The sequence below is a fragment of the Arachis duranensis genome, chromosome 4, assembly GCF_000817695.3.
Source record: "Arachis duranensis cultivar V14167 chromosome 4, aradu.V14167.gnm2.J7QH, whole genome shotgun sequence".
Classification (NCBI taxonomy): Eukaryota; Viridiplantae; Streptophyta; class Magnoliopsida; order Fabales; family Fabaceae; genus Arachis; species Arachis duranensis.
This window is the reverse complement of record NC_029775.3, coordinates 74,531,318-74,552,891: the sequence shown is the minus strand read 5'-3', so window position 1 is coordinate 74,552,891 and position 21,574 is coordinate 74,531,318. Positions and strand designations below refer to the sequence as shown.

General features: G+C 37.7%; 1 protein-coding gene across 1 annotated transcript in view; it reads left to right on the top strand.

Moving 5' to 3' along the window:
* Positions 1 to 4,731, top strand: part of LOC107484648 (laccase-7-like) — a 14,229-nt gene extending 9,498 nt beyond the window's left edge. Inside the window, exons 3-6 of the mRNA XM_016105198.3 lie at positions 229 to 473; positions 1,325 to 1,453; positions 3,072 to 4,031; positions 4,234 to 4,731. Coding sequence (XP_015960684.1) covers positions 229 to 473; positions 1,325 to 1,453; positions 3,072 to 4,031; positions 4,234 to 4,424 — 1,525 coding nt within the window. The 3' untranslated portion in view covers positions 4,425 to 4,731. The remainder of the gene's footprint in view (positions 1 to 228; positions 474 to 1,324; positions 1,454 to 3,071; positions 4,032 to 4,233) is intronic.
* Positions 4,732 to 21,574: the final 16,843 nt, after the last annotated feature.

Sequence of the window (21,574 nt, the reverse complement as noted above, 5' to 3'; positions counted from 1 at the left end):
GTAGTTAGATATTAGTTATAATAAAAGTTTATATATAATTATTTTTATAAAATTAATAAAAATTATTAAAATAATAATTTAATAAAAAATTATTAAATTATTTAATCGTTATTAACTATTAATTTTACGTAAAAATAGAGACATACATATAGGTCTTTGTCATTAGCTAATAAATACAAATTGAGCCTCAATATATAGGTAACAAGTATCGCTTGAATTTATATGTAGGCATGGAGTTTATCAGCTTTTTAATGGTTGGGCAGATGGCACTGAATATGTAACTCAGTGTGGAATTGTCCCAAGAAACAGTTATACCTATACGTTCAATGTAACCGGGCAGGAGGGAACTCTCTGGTGGCATGCTCATTCATTTGATCTACGTGGCACTGTTTATGGTGCTTTCATAATTCGTCCTCCACTCGGTTCATCATATCCATTTCCTCAACCATATCAAGAACTTCCAATATTATTAGGTATTATTCATATTTTATTTTCTCTGTTTCCCGGCCTCTATCTTCCTTCTTCTTATGTTATTTTTCTTTACGAAAATATTTAGGAGTCAAAGTTTGAGAACCAAAAATAATTATAATTTTTTTCTTTTATTTATATTGATTAATTATTGTTTGAATAAATGTATAATATTAATTTTAGTGAGTGTGTAATTATAAATATTAAATTAAATTAAATAAAATTAAATAATTTTAGATTATTAGCTTCCTAGACTCTAGCATTACTCTTCCTTTATTAACATATAACTTTCACATGTACTAAATTATTGTCAATTTGCATTATTATTTTAAATAAAAAAGTAGTAATTAATTTAAATATAAAAAATAAAAATTTAAATAAGTTTTTAATCCCTATAGAAACATGAGAATAATTCCAAAAGAGTGAGAGGAGTTATTTTGGTCGTGAGGTGTAGGTTGTATTTGTTAACTATTTATCTATTTATTAATTTATTATTTTATTTATTGAATATATATTATAATAATAATAAACTTGATTTTTTTTTTTGGTTGAGATAAATTTGATATATTTTCATTATGGTAAGCATTTTAATAATTTCTCCATGAACTAGCATTTCTGCAACTTGCATTGACGTCAATTTCAAATTGGACGAATATTGTTTCTAATAATCCGTCTCCAAATTTCAGCATTTTATGCAACGAATATATATAAACGGGGAATTTTTAGATAAAAGAAAATTGACTGGTGTTAGTTCAAATACAAAGAAAAAATTGTTGGTTATCTAATATTTTTAATATAAATTAATTAAACTATAAGTGAAATATTTTTTTTGGATATATTTTCCTTTAAATTGCAGGTGATTGGTATAATGGTAATATCGTAGACATCGAGATAGAAGCACTCGCTGAGGGTCATGGTTCTAATTATTCAAATGCTTACACCATAAATGGCTTTCCGGGTGATCTCTACAATTGTTCACAAAATCGTACGTTGCCTCCCTCTCATGCTTAATTTGTAATATATACATATAAAACTTTCATTTACGTATTACCTTATCAGAAATAAGTTGCAAAACCGTTTGAGCTTGTTATTGATTTTGATAAAAAAATATTATTTGAACTACTAAATTAATTATTATGTATTTATATAATAATATATGTGTGGTTTAACTCCTTTTTTTTGTATTTTAACATTACCAAATTTATGTAAATTGTACACATACACTTCTAATTCTAAAGAGACCCTTGTTTAAAGGGTATATGTAATTAAACTATTTAAATATTATTCTAACTATTTTATATTTTTTAAAAGATGTATGGTTAATTATGGTATTCACTGTATTAGATATATAATTATTTATGTATTTCTTTTTATAATTTTAAATTTTTTAGAAAAGAGATTTCATGATAAAATATTAGATCTTTTATAGCAAAAAAATTTAGAGATCAATCATTATAAATTACAGTGATCTCCCAAATAATATTCGATCAAAATAAATTATTTATAAGAAATTGCGACATTATAACAATTTTAAATGATAACTAGCTTAGAAAAAATGAATTAAATTAGATTATATTCTGTTAATACCTAATTATGCGAAATATTTGAGCACTCATAAAATTACATGAAGTAATCAGTATTTTTATACTATCCATTTTGTGATTTAAAATGTGCTAAATGTCATACTAATAACTAAAATTATTTTTTAAAAATTTTAAAACATATTATCAAATTTTATGAGTACTGATATTTAAATAATAAGTCACGGTGATATTTTGACCGAAAATAAAATCCTTGATTTAGAATACATATCATATGCCAAAAGAAAATAACTTAATTATTTTTTTTTCTATAAATATGTCTCCTCACATAATTAATTAAGTAGGTATTACCATTATTATTATTAGGATAAAGTATATTTTTTATCTTTAAAGTTTGACAAAAATTTTAAAAATACCTTTTAAGTTTTGTTTTGTTTCAATTTTGTTATAAAAGTTTTCAATTTGCATCAATTATACCCATGATGGCTAACTTTTTTAAAAAAATTATGACCAATTCAATAATAATTTTATAAAAACAACTTTCAACACAAATAAATCAAGTATAATTTTTATGTATTTTTATTGGATTGATTTTAAATTTTTTGAAAATTTAGCTATTGAAGATATATTCGATACAAATCGAAAATTTTTTAAACAAAATAAAAATAAAATAAAATTTAAGGATATTTTTAAAATTTTTACTAAATTTTAAAGACAAAGTTGTGGGTTACATTCATGATTTACGTAAATTTCTTTGAGAAAAAATTGTGATTTGGTTCTACCATTTATGATGTTTAGTCTATATATGGTTTACATATAGTAAAAGGGGATTTGCATGTAACAATTTAATTTAGGAGATTTTTGTAACTTAGATTTTTTTATTTTATGTAAAAAAAAATCCTATGATATGACTTTGCACTTGCACTGTATAAAATTAAATAAACCATTGTCTTTTCAAACATGATATATATGTTTATTAGTTTAATCATTAATTCAACACTTGTATTTAGTCTTGTTTGGTATAATAAGTAACTGTGCATGCACACCATGATTATATTCCAGAGACATACAAGATGAACGTGACTCAAGGAAAGACTTACTTGCTCCGAATGATGAACGCTGCACTGGATAGCCATTTTTTTTTCAAATTAGCAAATCACAGCTTCACAGTGGTTGCCGTTGATGCTTCATACACAGTACCATATCACACGGATATCCTTGTCATTGCCCCTGGACAAACCGTTGATGCTCTTTTCACAGCAAACCAATCCAACGGTTCATACTACATGGCTGCCTCTCCTTACAATGTCGGTGTGCCAGCGTTTGACAAAACGACAACACGTGGCATTGCCGTTTACGGCAATGATGAAAATGAAACCACCACACCACCCGTGATGCCAGTTTTACCAGTCGTCAACGACACAGCAACGGCTTTTACGTTTTATAGTAACCTCACAAGCCTAGTGGGGGCCCCACATTGGGTCCCTGTGCCACTTAACGTGGATGAGCGAATGTTCATCACTGTTGGATTGGGCTTAGAACATTGCCCCGAGGGTGCATCGTGTTCAGGTCCCAATGGAGAAAAATATTCTGCAAGCATGAACAACGAGTCTTTTGTGCTTCCTAAAGGAAGAAGGTCCTCCATGTTGGAAGCTTTCTATTACAATATGAGTGGCGTGTTCACTACTGATTTTCCTGACCATCCAGTATGGTTTGACTTCACAAACGAAAGTCTAAGTGATGACGTGGCAATCATGTATGCTCCCAAATCAACCAAGGCGAAGAGACTTAAGTTCAATTCAACGGTGGAGATTGTATATCAAAATACAGCACTTCTTTATGAGATAAATCATCCCATGCACATTCATGGTTATAGTTTCTATGTTTTGGCTCAAGGCTTTGGAGATTTCAATCCTAGGCTTGATCAAGCAAAGTATAATTTGATTAATCCTCAAATACGCAACACAATTGCTGTGTCTGCTGGAGGATGGGCTGTCATCCGATTTCAAGCAAATAATCCAGGTACCTACTTTCTATTCTCCCTTTTTTTTTCGGTTCTTAAGATTTGCTTTTTAAGTTCAAAAAGTAAGTGTCTGTGGTTGCATTAGTTTCATAAAATTATAAACCAACTAATAAGGTTGGAATAGTATTACGGTAACTATGTAACACACTAATATGGCTAGCTATGCATTCATTGTTTTCCTAATGTATATATATTTTACAGGGGTATGGTTTGTACATTGCCATGTGGATGATCACTTGGAATGGGGACTAGACATGACTTTTGAGGTTGAAAATGGACCAACTCCTTCAACTTCACTCCCTCCACCACCCATTGATATGCCTGAATGCGATATCAGTGCCAACATGTACAAGTGCATGCTTGAAACCAACAACACGTCTTGTTTTCTCTAAGAATTTGTTGTTAGTTATTTCGATTATCTTAATATTTTTTTTTTTTTTGCATTTTAAAGGATTTTCATACCATGCTATGATAATAAAAGGCAAAATTGCTATTTTGCTACTTTAGTTTTGTTCCTACCTTTTGCAAAGGTAACGAGCGAGCTTATCAAATTCGGATACCCTAACTTGAGTAATGTTAATATTAGACTGGGGTTAGTTGCAAAAGTATTCCGATACTTATGTAGTGTTTGAGGTGATAAAGTGAATAATATGGTATCTCCTGAGTTTTCTTTTTTCATTATTCTATTTTACCAGCGTAACATTATTAGGCATTTACTGCTTTTAATGTACACTTTTAATACCATGATTTAGCACTTATGTGAGTTAATGACTTATTTGTTTTGATGACATACCTGTTAACCTTTAGTGAGATCCCTTTAGTGAGATCGTAATATAGTATTCTCATTTAGTCGCGTTCTCAATATGCTATCTTTGTCTAGAGCAGTGCCTCAACTCAAGTTTTTTTATTTAACGACTTTGTCAAGATACCCGAGTTTAACGGATCAAATTTAAACAGTTTGTTTTTTATTTATCTTAAACGCTAAAAATCTTTGAGGAAACTGATACGACCGTTATACATCGGTTACGAGTTATAGCTCGGAAAACGTCTTGGTAACCGACGAATTACTTGAGCCGAGTTTATGGCAATAACTGGCCTGATGATCGGTTACGTCCGTTACGCCTTAAATGGCAGGTCAAGGAATATGACTGTTATGATATTCCGATTATAAAAAGCAATCAAGGAGAATCGGTAAAGGTAGATCTTTCTTGACTAAATAATTCCTAAGAATAATTCTCCCAAAACTGACTTGAGCGTCGGAGTACTTTTGCAGGTACTTCTCCCCCTTTGTTCCTTTGGCTCCGCCGGCTGGTGGTGGAACACTGCAACTCGAGGATAAGCTCGGCCTCCCACTGCTCGGAAACGATCTATAGTTCGGCCACAATCAGGCAAGAACATTTGGCGCCCACCGTAGGGCACGAAGCTTGAAGTCCCTTTCTCTCAGGCCCCAAATACCCCAACGATTAACAATGGCTGACGCACCTCCTCCCACCCCATCCGAGCTCCTTCGTATGGTGACTGAGCTTCAACAGGCAAATCAGCGCATGGCTGAGGCAAACGAGCACATGAGAAACGAGAATCAACGGATGCAACAACAGATCGAGCAATTAATCAACGCCCGCATTGAACATGGTAACGATCATAATGAGCGGAATAATGACGATGAACACCGCACACATGTTTCGGAGACACCTCAGGATGAGGAAGGCGGCGGCCCGCATGATAGCGAAAAAAGAGCCGAAACCGATAAGGACGAGCTTGACAACTCCACAGGACCATTTACGGCGGATATCATGAATTTCCAGCTACCTAGGCAGTTTACTCTACCAGCAACGTTAACTCCTTATGATGGATTGGGAGACCCAAAGCAACACATTAAGAAATTTCGATCAATTATGATTGTTAACGGTGCATCTGATCCTATTTTATGCCGTTGTTTTCCTTCTTTTTTAGATGGCCCTGCACTTGACTGGTTTTGCTCTTTGCCTGCAGATTCTATTTCCCGATTTCAGGAACTGGCAAAGCAATTTGAGGATCACTTTGCAGCGTCCGCTATTTATCTACATGACTCGGACTACTTGACGACTGTTAAACAAGGCCCTCAAGAAAGCCTGAAGGACTACATCACCCGTTTTACGAAGATAGCAATGAGGATCCCCGACCTTCATCCTGAGGTCCACCTACATGCCATCAAGAGTGGGCTCCGCCCAGGAAAATTCCAGGAAGCTATCGCGGTAGCTAAACCAAGGACCCTGGCCGAGTTCCGTGAGAAGGCCAAAGGACAGATAGACATCGAAGAACTCCGTCAAGCTCGGAAGTCAGAAAAGTCGGCAACCGCCAAAGACGACGAGAGGCCCCGCGAAACTAGAAAGAACTTCAAGCCAGTACCCCGATACGAGTCATACACACAGTTCAACACCAAACGAGACGACATTATCAAGGAGATATTAAATTCCAAGCTGATCAAACCTCCACGGAAAGCCGGGAGTTATCCAGAACCGAAAAATGTTGATAAATCCAAGTATTGTACGTTCCATCAGAAGTTCGGTCATACAACCGATGAATGCGTGATCGCTAAAGATCTCCTTGAAAGTTTAGCGAGACAGGGGCACCTTGACAAATTCATTGCAGGTCACATGCAAAAGAGATCCACTTCTGCCGCGGAACCATCCTCGGTAGCAACTCCGTCGAAAGACAAGGAGAAAATTCCTGCTCAACCCATGGGCGTAATTAATTGCATTTCCGGGGGCTATGCGGGAGGAGGACACACAAGCTCGGCACGAAAACGCACATACAGAGCAATGCTCGCCCTGGCGGATACGACCAACAATGCTCAGCTGACACAAAAAGCACCTGAGATAACGTTTTCTCCAACCGATTATCATGCTCATGACACGAATCTCGATGACCCTGTTGTCATCTCCATCCAGCTGGGCGATTTAATTGTTCGGAAAGTGCTGCTGGACCCAGGCAGCAGCGCCGACGTTTTATTCTTTACTACATTTGAAAAAATGAAATTAAGTACTAACATTCTGCAACCATCTGTAGGAGACTTGGTTGGCTTCTCAGGAGAGCGAGTCCCAGTCATGGGTTCAGTATGGCTACAAACCACACTGGGTGAACAACCTGCATCTAGAACACAAGATATTCAATACTTGGTGGTTGACAGTTTCAGCCCTTACAACCTTATTTTAGGACGACCCTTTTTAAACAGGTTTGCCGCAATTGTATCTACTGTCCATCTTTGTATCAAGTTTCCTCTGCAGGATGATACGGTGGCCATCGTCCATGGCGACCTGCAAGATGCTCGGCACTGTTACAACACTAGCTTAAGGCCCATCAAGAGAAATAATGACAGACGTGTAAACTCCATAGGCGCCGAACAGCCAATGCTTACCGAGCTGGATCTTCGAGCCGACCTTCAAGATCGCCCTCTACCAAATGAAGAGCTGATAAAGCTTACCTTGACAGATGATCCAACCAAATTTACCTTTATTGGCGCATCTATACAGGGCGAAGAGAAAGACAAACTAATCAACTTCTTACGACGGAATACCGACCTATTTGCCTGGACGTCAGAGGACATGCCAGGAATTAACCCTTCTGTTATCACGCATAAGCTCGCCATTAATCCGACAGCCCGACCAGTAGCCCAGAAAAAAAGAAACCTCGGCACAGAAAAAAGACTGGCATCCATGGACGAGGCTAAAAAGCTAATAGATGCGAACTTCATACGAGAAATCAGATTCACGACTTGGCTAGCCAACATCGTAATGGTAAAAAAACATAACGGTAAATGGCGTATGTGTGTTGATTTCACTGACTTAAACAAAGCATGTCCAAAGGACGCATATCCTTTACCTTCAATTGATACTTTAGTAGATAACTCTTGTGGTTATGGTACATTGAGTTTCATGGATGCATATTCTGGTTACAACCAGATCTTTATGCATCCATCAGACCAAGAAAAAACCGCCTTTATTACTGAATATGGTAACTATTGCTATAACGTCATGCCCTTTGGCTTAAAGAATGCAGGAGCAACATACCAACGGCTGATGAATAAAGTCTTCAACCAACAGATCGGCAGAAACCTAGAGGTCTATGTTGATGACATGGTCGCCAAGACAAAGATCAGAGAGAGCCATGTCGGCGATCTTACTGAGATATTCGGTCAGATTCGAGTTTACAACATGAGACTTAATCCAGAAAAATGTGCCTTTGGTGTCCAAGGTGGAAAATTCCTCGGATTTATTCTAACCAGCCGAGGAATCGAGGCCAACCCGGAGAAATGTCAGGCGATTCTAGATATGAGCAGTCCCACAAACATAAAGGAAGTACAGAGACTGACAGGACGACTAGCAGCACTGTCCAGATTCTTGCCATGTTTAGCATCTAAATCGGCGAGTTTTTTCCACTGCTTACGAAAAAACACAGCTTTTCACTGGGATGAAAACTGTGAATTGGCATTTCAAAGCTTAAAGCAATTCCTTTCTAAACCACCTGTTTTACAAAAGCCGAAAGTCGGCGAGCCCTTATATTTGTATTTGTCTATCACTGATATATCAGTTAGTGCTGTCCTTGTTTCAGAAAACAATAAGACTCAACAGCCAGTCTACTTTGTGAGCAAATCACTCCAGAACGCCGAGCTTCGTTACCCGAAGTTAGAAAAGCTGGCTTACGCCCTCGTTTTCTCAGCAAGAAGGCTTCGTCCCTATTTTCAGAGTCACACGATCAATGTTAGGACGTCTCAGCCATTACGCCAAATACTCGCCAGACCCGAGCTTGCCGGACGGTTGATCAAATGGTCCATCGAACTCTCGGAGTTCGATATCCATTACCAACCTAGGTCGTCTATAAAGTCACAGTATTTAGCTGACTTTGTTGCTGAATTTACAGGACCCACCCAAAATGAGGATTGCGAAAAATGGGTGCTATTCGTTGATGGAGCATCAAACCCACAAGGAGCCGGTGCAGGGATACTTTTGGAAAACCCTGAGGGAGTTATATTTGAACATTCTCTTCGGTTTTCCTTCAAAGCCAGTAACAATCAGGCCGAATACGAAGCCCTCATTGCAGGGCTCAGGTTAGCAATTGAATTACAAGTCATTAACTTACATGTTTATTGTGATTCTTTGTTAGTCGTTCAACAAGTAAATCAGCATTTTCAGACAAAAGACCCTATTCTACTAAAATATCTTGAAATTGTTAATAAACTGATTACTCGTTTTTCCAAAATTGAGATTACCCACATAGAAAGAGATCAGAATCACAGGGCAGATATACTATCTAAGTTAGCTACCAGTCAGTCACATAATGCTTCGCTGTTACAGTCAACTTTACAGGAGCCGAGCATAAATATGATCGGCAACCTTCAATCCGAGGATTCTTGGCAAAAGCCATACATCCAATATCTCAAAAATGCTAAACTTCCGCTAGAAGTAAAAGACATTAAAAAGTTTAAACAACAAGCATCTTTCTTTACATTGTTGAATGACGAATTATACAGGCGAGGCTACTCTCGACCATTATTAAAATGCTTAGACAGATCCGAGGCCGAAATAGCCCTAGCCGAAGTTCACGAGGGCATCTGTGGAATACACTCAGGCGCCAGAAGCTTAGCACGCAAAATTCTCCGTGCAGGTTTTTACTGGCCGACCATATGGGAAGACAGCCAGAAAAAAGTTCGAGCTTGTGAACACTGCCAAAAGCACGCCCCGGTACTTAACATTCCAGCCGAAGAACTACACCAGTCAACGGTAAGCTGGCCATTTCATAAATGGGGAATTGATATCCTCGGACCTTTCCCCACGACACCCAGACAGGTAAAATTTTTAGTTGTGGCAATCGATTATTTTTCCAAATGGATTGAAGCTCAACCTCTAGCCAGAATTACATCGGTACAAATGATATCATTTGTTTGGCAACATATAATCTGCAGATTTGGTATACCTCAACATATTGTGACTGATAATGGTCGCCAGTTCATAGACCATAATTTTCAGACTTTTTTGCAGAATTTAAAAGTTAAACAACACTTTTCTTCAGTAGAGCATCCTCAATCCAATGGTTTAGCAGAAGCTGCCAACAAGGTCCTCCTCCAAGCTCTAAGGAAGAAACTCGACAACGCTAAAGGCCTTTGGGCCGAGCTTGTTCCGGAGATCTTATGGGGATACAATACCTCGGTACATTCAACAACAAAGGAAACACCATTTCGTTTGGTGTATGGTTCGGACGCAATGATTCCGGTTGAGATATCACAAAGCTCCTTAAGAACACAACATGAAGCCCATGATGAAGCACGCCGAGCCGAGCTTGACTTGGTTGAAGAAGTCCGCGCTATAGCCACAATTCGGCAAAAAGCATTGCAGCAACGAATAGCTCAACGTCATAACAAGACTGTCAGACCAAGATCATTTCGCCAAGGCGATTTGGTATTACGGAAAACTGAAACAGCCCGCAAGCCACCTTCCCACGGCAAGCTCGCTGCAACATGGGATGGACCTTATAGAGTACGTCAAGTGATCGGTAAAGGTGCCTATCATCTAGAGGAACTAGAAGGAACAACACTTCCTAGCACTTGGAATGTTACCTCATTGAAGAAATAGTACAGCTAGCAAGGTGCAGCACGCTAGTACTCTTTTTCCTAACTTGAGATTTTTCCATATATGGTTTTGCTCAAGAAGGTTTTAACGAGGCTAGCTTACCTATCTCAATTGTAAAGGTACTGCACTAAATAAAATTTGTTTTCTCATATCTATATATAATTTTACATATTTCGTATCCATTGTCTCTCACCACGATCTGGCAATATATACATCTATATATCATCAGCCAAACTTTGAGTCGCATTGATAACTCATGCGCAAACTGCCGCTGATAAAACCTCAATCAGCATGTCAAATTAATCAGACCCTCAGACGGGAACACACAAAATTAGGATTAACCACATCCTAATCCAACAGATATATCAGATCACAAAACAAGCAACGCCAAAACCATAATGGCTAAAACGACTATACGTAAATTATCCAACAAAAAAACAGTTTTTACAGGAATCACGTCATTCCATTTTAAACAAACAAAACAGATAGCCCAAAATACAACCTAATATCTTAGTCATCCAAATTATCGTCACCTTCTTCAGCTTCATCTTCATCGTCAACTAACTCACCATTCCAAACTACTTTACTCGGATCCATGGCAGTAAAATCGCTGCCAGGAAACAGAAACTTAGCCTGAATTACCGCACGTTCAAAACCTTCTGCAAAAGCATCTAGGACATCAGTCTGCCGACTAGATTCCATCTGCTTCAATTTCATTGTAACCTCGACGATTTGTTCACTCATAGTACTCAATTCACCCTTCTTCTTCTCTAATGCCTCAGAAACACTCTGATGCTCTTCCTTTTCGACCTTCAATTTCTCTTTCACAGCAGCTAACTCCTTCTCAAGCTCAGCAAGCATATTCTCTTTCGCTTCAAGCTGACCCTTTAACTCCGTGCTCTCAGATGCACATTGCAACATTTTTCTATGTCTCTTTTCCTGGCTCCGACCAATGCTGGCCAGCCGAAAGCCCAAAACCTGCATTATTGCAAAACCAATTAATTCCTTCAAAAAAAAATACATATAATAAAATTTTACAACACAGCAGACCTGCATGAATTGGTCTATTCCAAGATCTCCTACTTCATCAATACGAGTAACATCAGAAGCAGACTGCACAACTTCGTCTGCCACCACATTAAAAGGAAAATTCTTGTCCCACAGTGACGAACCATCACCCTCTTCCTCAAACGAGTGGAGCTTCTCTTGCTTCACGATAAAATTCGCCAATTCGTCAAGCTCAACCATTTTCTTCGCCTCCTCCAAGTTCTCGGACTTTCTCTTCTTAAACACAATCCCTTTTTTCTTCGGAATCGGTTGATTCACCTCAACCTCCCCTTCCACTTTTTCCAGGTTAGAGGAAGAACCTTCAAAGTTTTTTAACTTAAAACGAGCTCTCATACTCGACGCTGAAACCCCAGGATATCTCCCACCTGAAAACAACAAAACAAAAACTCTTAGCAATCAGAGTTTAACACAAAGCATATAATCAACAAACCCTTACCCAAATATTCAACTACCGAAGCCCTATTTTCCTCCCAAGGCAACAAGTTTGAGACAGATATCAACCCACCCAGGTCAACCATCTCCATTAAAAAACTGATAATACATTCATTCCGCGGCGAAATCAGTTCAGGGCCCAAGATATGATTAGGATGACAACACCAGAAAAGAGGAAACTGTTCGCCGAGATTTTCGTCCAAATAGAACGGGAATTCCTTCTCCACCGATCTTACTTTAAAAAACATCTCTTTAAAGTCTTTGAAAGAGGATTTGTATAATTTAAAAACAGAAAATCCGGGTGTACTGTTCAAGTTTACCCAGAGACCTTTCCAAACACCTTTTGCTTGAAAAAGTGAGAAGAAAAGCTCCACCTCAGGTTCAATACCTAGGAACTCCATTAATACCTCAAAACACTTTATAAAAGCCCATCCGTTAGGATGAACCTGAGACGGAGCACAGTTCATCTGCTTCAATATATTACATTCAAACTTTGTAAACGGTAATTTCACAAACAACTCCTCAAGAATACAGCTATACAAATAAAAACTTTCAAAATCCTTTTCTCGATGATAAACCCTATCCATACGGCTACACGGAATCAGTTCGATGTGAAAACCGGGCCTCGTTATTTTGTCTAAAGATATTGCTTTAACACTTTCTTCATCAAAGAACAAAGAGGCCCTTATTTTCACATCCTCACCAACCCAACCATATGATCCATCGTCTTCTACCTTAGGCAGTAGCTTTACTTTCGAATCACCCATTTTATCTATCAGACGGAGAAGAGCAGAAATAAAGAGAAGGGAGAGGGCAGAACTTCTAACCTCTTTTGCTCATTGTATAAAACCACCTTCAGAAGACAAAGAGACTAAAGCCTTCGAACCCTCACACGAAAGTACCTAAGCGTCACTTTCTAAGCCACTCATTTAAGAAACCGTTTTCAATTCCAAAAGTTTAAATCTTGACCCTTCATTTAAACCCACGTTCAATGGCATAAATTACACTTTGGAACTTGCACCTGCATTGAAGAGACAGGTATCATCATTAACTGTTCCAGTAACTTTTGCTATACTGTAATAAATACACCCCACTCGATAAGTCAAGTTGACCTGGGGGCTCCTTACGCCGAGCTATAACTCGGTTAAAATCTAATTTCAAAGCTCAACCTGCCTCATCTATATCCAGGCTAAGCTTGGGGGCTGTGATACGACCGTTATACATCGGTTACGAGTTATAGCTCGGAAAACGTCTTGGTAACCGACGAATTACTTGAGCCGAGTTTATGGCAATAACTGGCCTGATGATCGGTTACGTCCGTTACGCCTTAAATGGCAGGTCAAGGAATATGACTGTTATGATATTCCGATTATAAAAAGCAATCAAGGAGAATCGGTAAAGGTAGATCTTTCTTGACTAAATAATTCCTAAGAATAATTCTCCCAAAACTAACTTGAGCGTCGGAGTACTTTTGCAGGTACTTCCCCCCTTTGTTCCTTTGGCTCCGCCGGCTGGTGGTGGAACACTGCAACTCGAGGATAAGCTCGGCCTCCCACTGCTCGGAAACGATCTATAGTTCGGCCACAATCAGGCAAGAACAGAAACCTTTCAGTTTTCCTTGAATAGTTATGACCCTTGATTCTTGATTCTTGAACTTTATAAAGTAGTTTCTCTTTCCATCAATCAATGCCATATTATTTTTCAATTTAATACACTTCACTGCAACTTCTACTTACACTCTAAAATGTCTCCTTTTACTTTTCAAGAAGAAACTCCGAGGTTCCATCTCTTATCTCATCAGAAACTTCTCCATTTTTTACGTGTTTATTGCAATTTCACAGGAAAAGAAGTGTCGTCTTCTTTCTTTATTTTCATCAATTTAACTAACGCTCTTCGCTTTTTCAAGTAAGAAAAATATTTTTTTTCTCTTTTTTTAATCTTTTCAAGGAATCCTATCACATATTCAAAGAAATTTTTTTTTTAAAGTTGAAAAAGTAGAAGTCACTACTCCTTTTTTCATGACTTTGGAAGATGAAAGAGATTTAACCTTTATTGAAATTATAATGTATCTTCACCAAAAATTTAACTTCATGGTGTTAGTGCTTTCGAAAAGACGAGCATCCAAATGTTTCTAGAGCTGTGGAATGAACGACCCCTTAACCTGAGAAATATCCTAGGTAATGAATATGCTGCTCGAAGCGCTATTGGTAAAGTTTAATACTTTTTAATTCACTTGATTCTTTTTAATAAATTTTATTATTTTGACTTTACCATGTTACTAACTCCCCTTCTTCCTTTTTTTCTTTTTACAATTGACATAGCTGCAGGTTTCAAGGCTATTATTGCCATGAGGAGGAGGTTAGCCGCTTTTGAAACTAACATCATGACCATCCTTAGTGGGAATAGAGTTTTCTCCTCAGCCACAATGAGCAACCTTCTCCCTCCACCGAGATTCAATATGGGTGCTAGTTCCAAAATTCACAACTTAGATGACCTTTCTCCTACCAAATGTGCCTTAGAGTAGTTAAACCCTAAGTTTATGTTGAGCATCTGGCTTTATCTTTGAGATTTACATAGACTTTGATCCTAAATTTGTTAAAGAGAATGTAATAGTTGAGCATTATATTGTGCCTTATTTTGATAAATTTAGTTTGATATAGTTATTAATGTTGTGGAAGTTTGAAAAAAAAACATTTTCGGATATTAATAAATCATGATATATATTTTGTATTTGTATTTGGGAATTAAGGTTCGTGAGACCACAGTTAGGATGACGATTTGATCTCATGGTTTGACTTCATGAGTACTATTTTATTTAGTTTTAAATGAAATTTATTTTAAAGTTCTTAAACCTACTTTATATTTACTAATCTTAAGTTTTTTGTTGATAGGTTTGCACCGGATAACAATACGTATACATAAGAATGAATGTGTTTAAGATGATGTACAACCACCCCTAGTCGAGCTACAAGAAAATTCCTACTGAGACCAAAGAACGAGGATTTCATAAGTAGGCGGTAAAATCTCTACATATTCAAACTTTAGTTAGTTTCTATCATTATTAGGTATTTTATTTCGATTAAATAGTGCTAAATGTTTCCTTGTGCAAGAGAAACTTATATGAGAGAAGATTTACGATGCTATCATTAAGAAGATCTTCAACCATCGTATGGCTCGCTAGCTTCAACAGATGCTTGAGGACGTACATGAGAGGCACAACCACCTTACTCAGTGGCTCCGCCTGAACATTAAGAAGGCCTTCTACATATATTGGAAGACTGATGACAGTTCAGGAGTCACTGAGCCACACACAGGGCCAACAGGGCATCAGGCAGGTCATAAAAGTATACTGGCAGGTTAGCAACTTTTATGAAGACAAAGGTCAAGTTGGTATGTAACTTGTTTTATTTTGTTAAGTTTGTTTTATCATTGACATATAATGTAATTATCACTTGATTTAACGTATTGTTTCAATATGTGCGGTCTAAGTCGACGGATCGTGATGTGACGATAGTGGAGACCTTTAAATATACTCACACCATGAAAGAGAACAAAGAGAGATTTGTCGACCAGCGGTCTGCAGATTATTATGTGAATAAATGTAGTAGTTTAAATCATAACAAATATTCATTTTCAAATAACTGTTATCCTAATTACTTTTGCATATAATGTGATACGCACGAATCCTACATGCAGCTGATGCCTAGGCATCTTTAGTAGTTTTTAGGATTCTTTTTTCATTAATTTTCTTAGATTTTAATCAAATTTCTTATATTTTCTAGTGGAATTTTAAAATTAATCAATTGTTTGGGATTATGTTTAGTATTATTGTGTTTTCAAGAGTTTTTTTTCTCAAAATAATCAAGTTTTAACAAAGAAAATACAAATACGATCCAAGGAAGGGCTAACCAAGCCTAAAAAGAAGCAAAACCGAATGCCCAGGCTTCAGACATGAACGCCCGGAGGCCCAACACACATGCCCGGCAGCTACACTACACACCCGACATCCCCCTCTTCAGTAGCTCATACTCCCAGCATCCATCAACCAAAGCCGGGCGTCCATGTGTCCTTGGAAGATCAATTTAGCCAACGCCGAAGTTTCCTACACATGCCCGACGCTCGACTCCTCAACTTCCCAGGATGAAAGAAGATTGAAGATTCAAGGGATTAATTATTGTTAATTCCTTCTAAAGATTGAAGATTCAAGGGATTAATTATTGTTAATTCCTTCTGGGAAGATAAAGATTTTATTGTTAGAATTTGTTTCTAGATTAGATTTGAACTATTGTTAAGATTTGATTTGAATTCAAGTAGGAAGTTATCTTATCATTCTTCAAGATAAAATTAGACTTAGTTTTGAATTTGATTTTAGATTAAACTTAGGTTATAAATAAGTGAACAAGGTTCACAGAAGAGAGAATCAGATCGTACACTATCTCTCTTCATTAGGATTAGTTTCTTCTTTATCATAAGTCACTAAACCTCTACTGTTGAAGGTTAGGAGCTTTGTTTGTTTTACAGAGTTATAAATAAACCATGGGAACAATGGGAATAATGGCGATGTGGGTCCAATGATGCTTGCCTCTTTCCTGAAGGTTCACCTTCCAACCTTCAAAGGAATCATAAACCCCACTGAGACAGATAACTGGATCTAGGTGATGGAATGGGCACTACAGGCTCAGCAGGTTCCCGAGGAGCAATGGGTCGAATTCGAGACTTATCAGTTACAAGGTGAGGCCCAATATTGGTGGCAGGGAACATGACGTATCCTGCAGCCAGATCGAGCTATGGTACCATGGGAAGTGTTCCAAACAGAGTTCTACAAAAAGTATTTTTCCAGTTTAGCTAGGAATGCCAAGGAGCTTGAGTTACTGCAGCTGAAACAAGGCCAAATGACCATTGAGGAATACACTAATAGGTTTGAGGAATTGTGTCGCTTTTTCTGAATCTGTCATGGAGCTCCTGAGAATTTCGCTGAATAAAAATGTATCAAATACGAGGGAGGCCTTCAGAGTGATATTCTAAGCTCTATTGCACCGATGGATATTAGGGTATTTTCTGAGAAAGGCGACATTAGATAAGGGTGATCACTGAGCCTCTGTTAGGGGAGATCAAGGAAGAAATTTTGTGCATAGAGGTCAAGATTTCAAGCGTGGCGGCAATATTCCACAAGGTCAAAATAACTTCCGGAGGTTCAATAATAACAACAACCAGAAAAGAGGACACAAAAAACAGGCTCAATTTTTGCAAGACGATTTGACTTGTAGGAGGTGTAGAAGGTATCACCCGAACACTCTGTGTAGAGTTGGTTAGGATTTATGTTATTACTGTAGGAGAGTCGAGCATATAGCCTAGAATTGCTCGGAAAGGAAGAGTTAGGAAGCTAGAAGAGCTTTGCAAGTGGGACAAGTGTACACCATGGCAGTGGATGGTGCTGAAAGCACAGATGCTCCGATTAGAGGTAACGGTGAGTTAGTAATTGAAATTCCAACCGCGTTGCATGATAATGACCTGTAGTACTCATCATAATGCATTACCGAACTATGAAAATTGTGATTCCCAAGGGAATGATCGAATGATGACTTTCAATTGGTGAGACAAAACGACGCTTGGTTGGCTTAGATGGAGTGACTAGGTTCTTAGAGAATAATAACTAGAGTTATGTAGTAGAAGAGGCTTGAAAGAGTAAGCATACAACTTGAGTCATAGGTTAGGGATTGGGACTGTTAGGAGTAGTGCGACGACACTATTAGAATCGGTAGTGATGACATGTCATCATATACCTATTTTTCTATGCTTTTTCATACAAGAAATTGATGAATTGTGCTTAAATATTGAATGTTTTTGTGATTAAATGGTATATTTCCTTGATATTTTAAATTTATAAATCTTGTAGGAAATAAGAAGAAAAAGAAGCAAAGAAGCACAAAATAAGCTAAAAAGGAGAAAAAAAGAGCTTTGGGGCACACTTTGAAGTTAGAGCACACTTTGGAGCCTTAGGCCACGCTTTTAAAAGCGTGGCCCATGACCAAATCAAAGGAGAATAAGCAATCAGCGTACACTGCTCTGCTCTTGCCAAGGGCAGGGCAATATCATGATGAAACAAAGTGAGGTTGGAAGCAAATTTTCGCTAAGTTAAAATCTGGGCACTCACAGCATGACCATGCCTACTTCAAAGGGCTATAACTTGAGCTACAGACGTCCAATTGATGTGCTTTCAGTTGCATTGGAAAGCTGACATTCAGAGCTTTCCAACGATATATAGAAATCCATATTTGGTGTACAATTGAGGCATTAGTGAAAGGCATCTTTAAGGGCAAAAAATAAGCAAAAATAAACCAAAGTGCTTCCACCAAGGTTCGAAGCTGGAGCCTCACTCCAAAGCAAAGTAGCGCTCATTATTCTGCTCTGCCCTCTTGGAGAGCAGGGCAATGTCGTGTTTCTCTTCATGAAGAATCAAGGAAAATTGCTCCCCCAAATGCTTTCACCAAGGTTCGAACACAAGACCTCCAAGGAAGCCAAGCCTTATGCGTCAATTAGGTGCCAAGGAAACCCAGGAAAAATTGCAGCAACTTCCTCCACCACGATTCGAACTTGGGACTTTACCCAATAACAAGAAAAGCACTACCCACAAGGAGGGCAGAGCAACATTCCTTGGTGCATGGCACGCACAATTTGGCACGACCAGGAGCTTGGGCGCACATCCTTGGCGCATCACAGCACGGGCAGGGAGGCAAGGCTTGGTGCATCATGGCAACATTGCCCTGCCCTCCACAAGGGCAGGGCAGCATCCTGATGCCCCTCCCAAAATTTGGCACGCTAATTGGATCCTTACACAAGGCTTCCCTGCTCTGCCCTCTACAAGGGCAGGGCAGCCTCCTGGGAGCAAACACTCATGGGCCAAAATCCAACCAAAATTCCATTTAAATTCAATTCCTCTCCAAATTGAATCAAGGCCAACCAAACCCATTTCTCCTCAAATCCAAAGCAAGAAAAGCCCACATCATCACTCAAAGGCACATGGATCAATTAGATTAGGATTTTCATTTTAATTGTGATTTGTTTTAATTTTCACTTTGTAAAGCCTATATAAAGGCATCAAGGAGCTCAATTAGAGAGGGGGCTAGCTCCACTAGAGAGTATTAGGATTTGAGAGCTCTCTCTCTTAGTTTTCATTTCTGTTTTGAAATTTTGGATTGAGGTTGGAGAAATTCTGTTTCAATCTTTAATCTGAAATCCATCTTTGTTCATCTTCTGCATAATTTCTAAGAATTGAAAGTTGAATCTACGTTCTCATTTACTGCTTCCATCTTTCTTTCTTCTTCAATCTGCTTTCTACTTTGATCAAGACGAGTTACATTCTGTGTTGCTTCTTCAAGAAATTTTGCCTTGCTGTTTATATCTGTTGCTTTTATTTCATCTGCATTTTTATCTTTCTATTCCTATTACTTCCAATTTACTTCCAAGCAATTTAATCTCCCAGCAATTGTTCTACGCTTTGCTTTACTGCTCTCTTTTTAATTTCCAGCACCCCAGCCCCATTTACATTTGATGCAATTTACTTTTCTTGCAATTTAAGTTTCAGCTATTTTACTTTCTTGCTCTTTAAGTTTTCTGCCCATTTACATTCTGCAACTTTATCATTCCTGCAAATTACTTTCTGTTGATCAACTTCACACAATTCACTTCAATGTTAGCTTGACTAAACTAATCACCCACTAAAGTTGCTTGATCCATCAATCCCTGTGGGATCGACCTCACTCTTGTGAGTTATTACTACTTGATGCGACCCGGTACACTTGCCGGTTAGATCTATGTGTTTGGAAAATTCGTTTTCCATAAAAACACCATCAGGTAGAACTTAGAAGCTTGAGGGAGTGTGAAATAGAAGACAGAATTCGTTCAATCAAGTGTTCCTGGTATGAAGCACCAGTTATGTCAAGGGAAAAGAAGATAACAACAAGATGAATGATATGTGAGGGAGCACATTAACAGATCTCAACGAGTCAACCTAGTTTTTCCTTTGGTGAGTTATGCTGGGAGTCTATCTTAAATTCCTTCTTGAGTAATGAACTAATTAACTTTCCAATCCTATTTTTCCTACTTGCGTGAGTCTCGTTTCTTCCAAAAGGAGCTTGAGCCTGTCCTAGAGTAATTGTATAAATCTTTGAATCTTGGGGCTTACTACAAGTGAGATTGCTCTCTTTAGCAAACTTGCATTCCATTGACAATCAACTAAGAATTAGTTAACTTAATGCACTTCATCCCCTTTCTATTAAGCCTGGAGTTAAATCCTCTCTTTGGAGTACACCTTAGTTCCCTTCTTGTGCATTTTTGCTAATCTCTAATACTTGCTTCAATCACCACAAAGGACATCTTTTTATCTTCCAGTGAGCACTGTTTGTGTAAATCAATCACCTTTAGGATTTATATCTATTCGAACTTAGTTAAGCATCGCATACAATTCTTAGGCATAACCATCGAGATACTGTGATGACGCCTCAGTACGAAAACTATGAGTCGTAATCGAAGGGTTGATGCCATTGAGTAATTGTGAATTATATGACAAGCCTACTTACTTTATACCTATTGGAGAGGACTATCCATCAAGGGAGTTGATGGGAACATATCTTTGGAAATAGTAAGATTACACTGTACGTTAATCACATCAGTATCAAATTAACCCCGGAGGGATAGGGAGCTGAAACAACAGAAAGACTAGACAAAATTCGGAGTGAGGTTCTAATGGTATAGAGACAATTAAAGAGGGTGGTACGGATAAGATAAGAGAATACCTAAATCATTCGAAGAAGGAGGTTACGTGTATTAAACAATTACTTAAACAGATTAGGATCAGTGAGCAATTAAGATTAAGGGATTACAACCAAGAGGTATTGGGCCAATTGTAGTAATAAAATAGATTAGAGACAAGGATGGAAGAACACACCTAAGAACTTGAACCCGAGAGGACAAACGACTGCTGCACCTATCTCAGATAACTGAACTTGAATTTTGGGGGCAAAATTCCTAATTAGGTGAATAGGATGTAAAACTCGAGAAGTTAATAAGTAATTAGCTCATAAATTAATAATTAATTAGAGAAATTAAAAATATGAATTTTATAGTTTAATGAGATAGAACTAATTAAAATAAGAATTTTAATACTAATTTTAAAGAATTTGGCGCCGAACGGCTGAATCGGGCGAACCGAGCTCGTATTGGGCCCAAGGCCCAACCCAATCCCTTAACATAAATGAGTTTCAGCTCATCCTCTTCTTTCTTCATTGAATAATGCTAGAAACACACGAAGGGAGGGAGGAGAATTACAAACCCTAACCCTTAAATAAAATTAAGATAACTTTTGATCTGGAGCTCCGATCGCTGCACTGTTTGCAGCCACGTGACCGTAGCGTCGAACTCTACAAAAGGCCAGTACA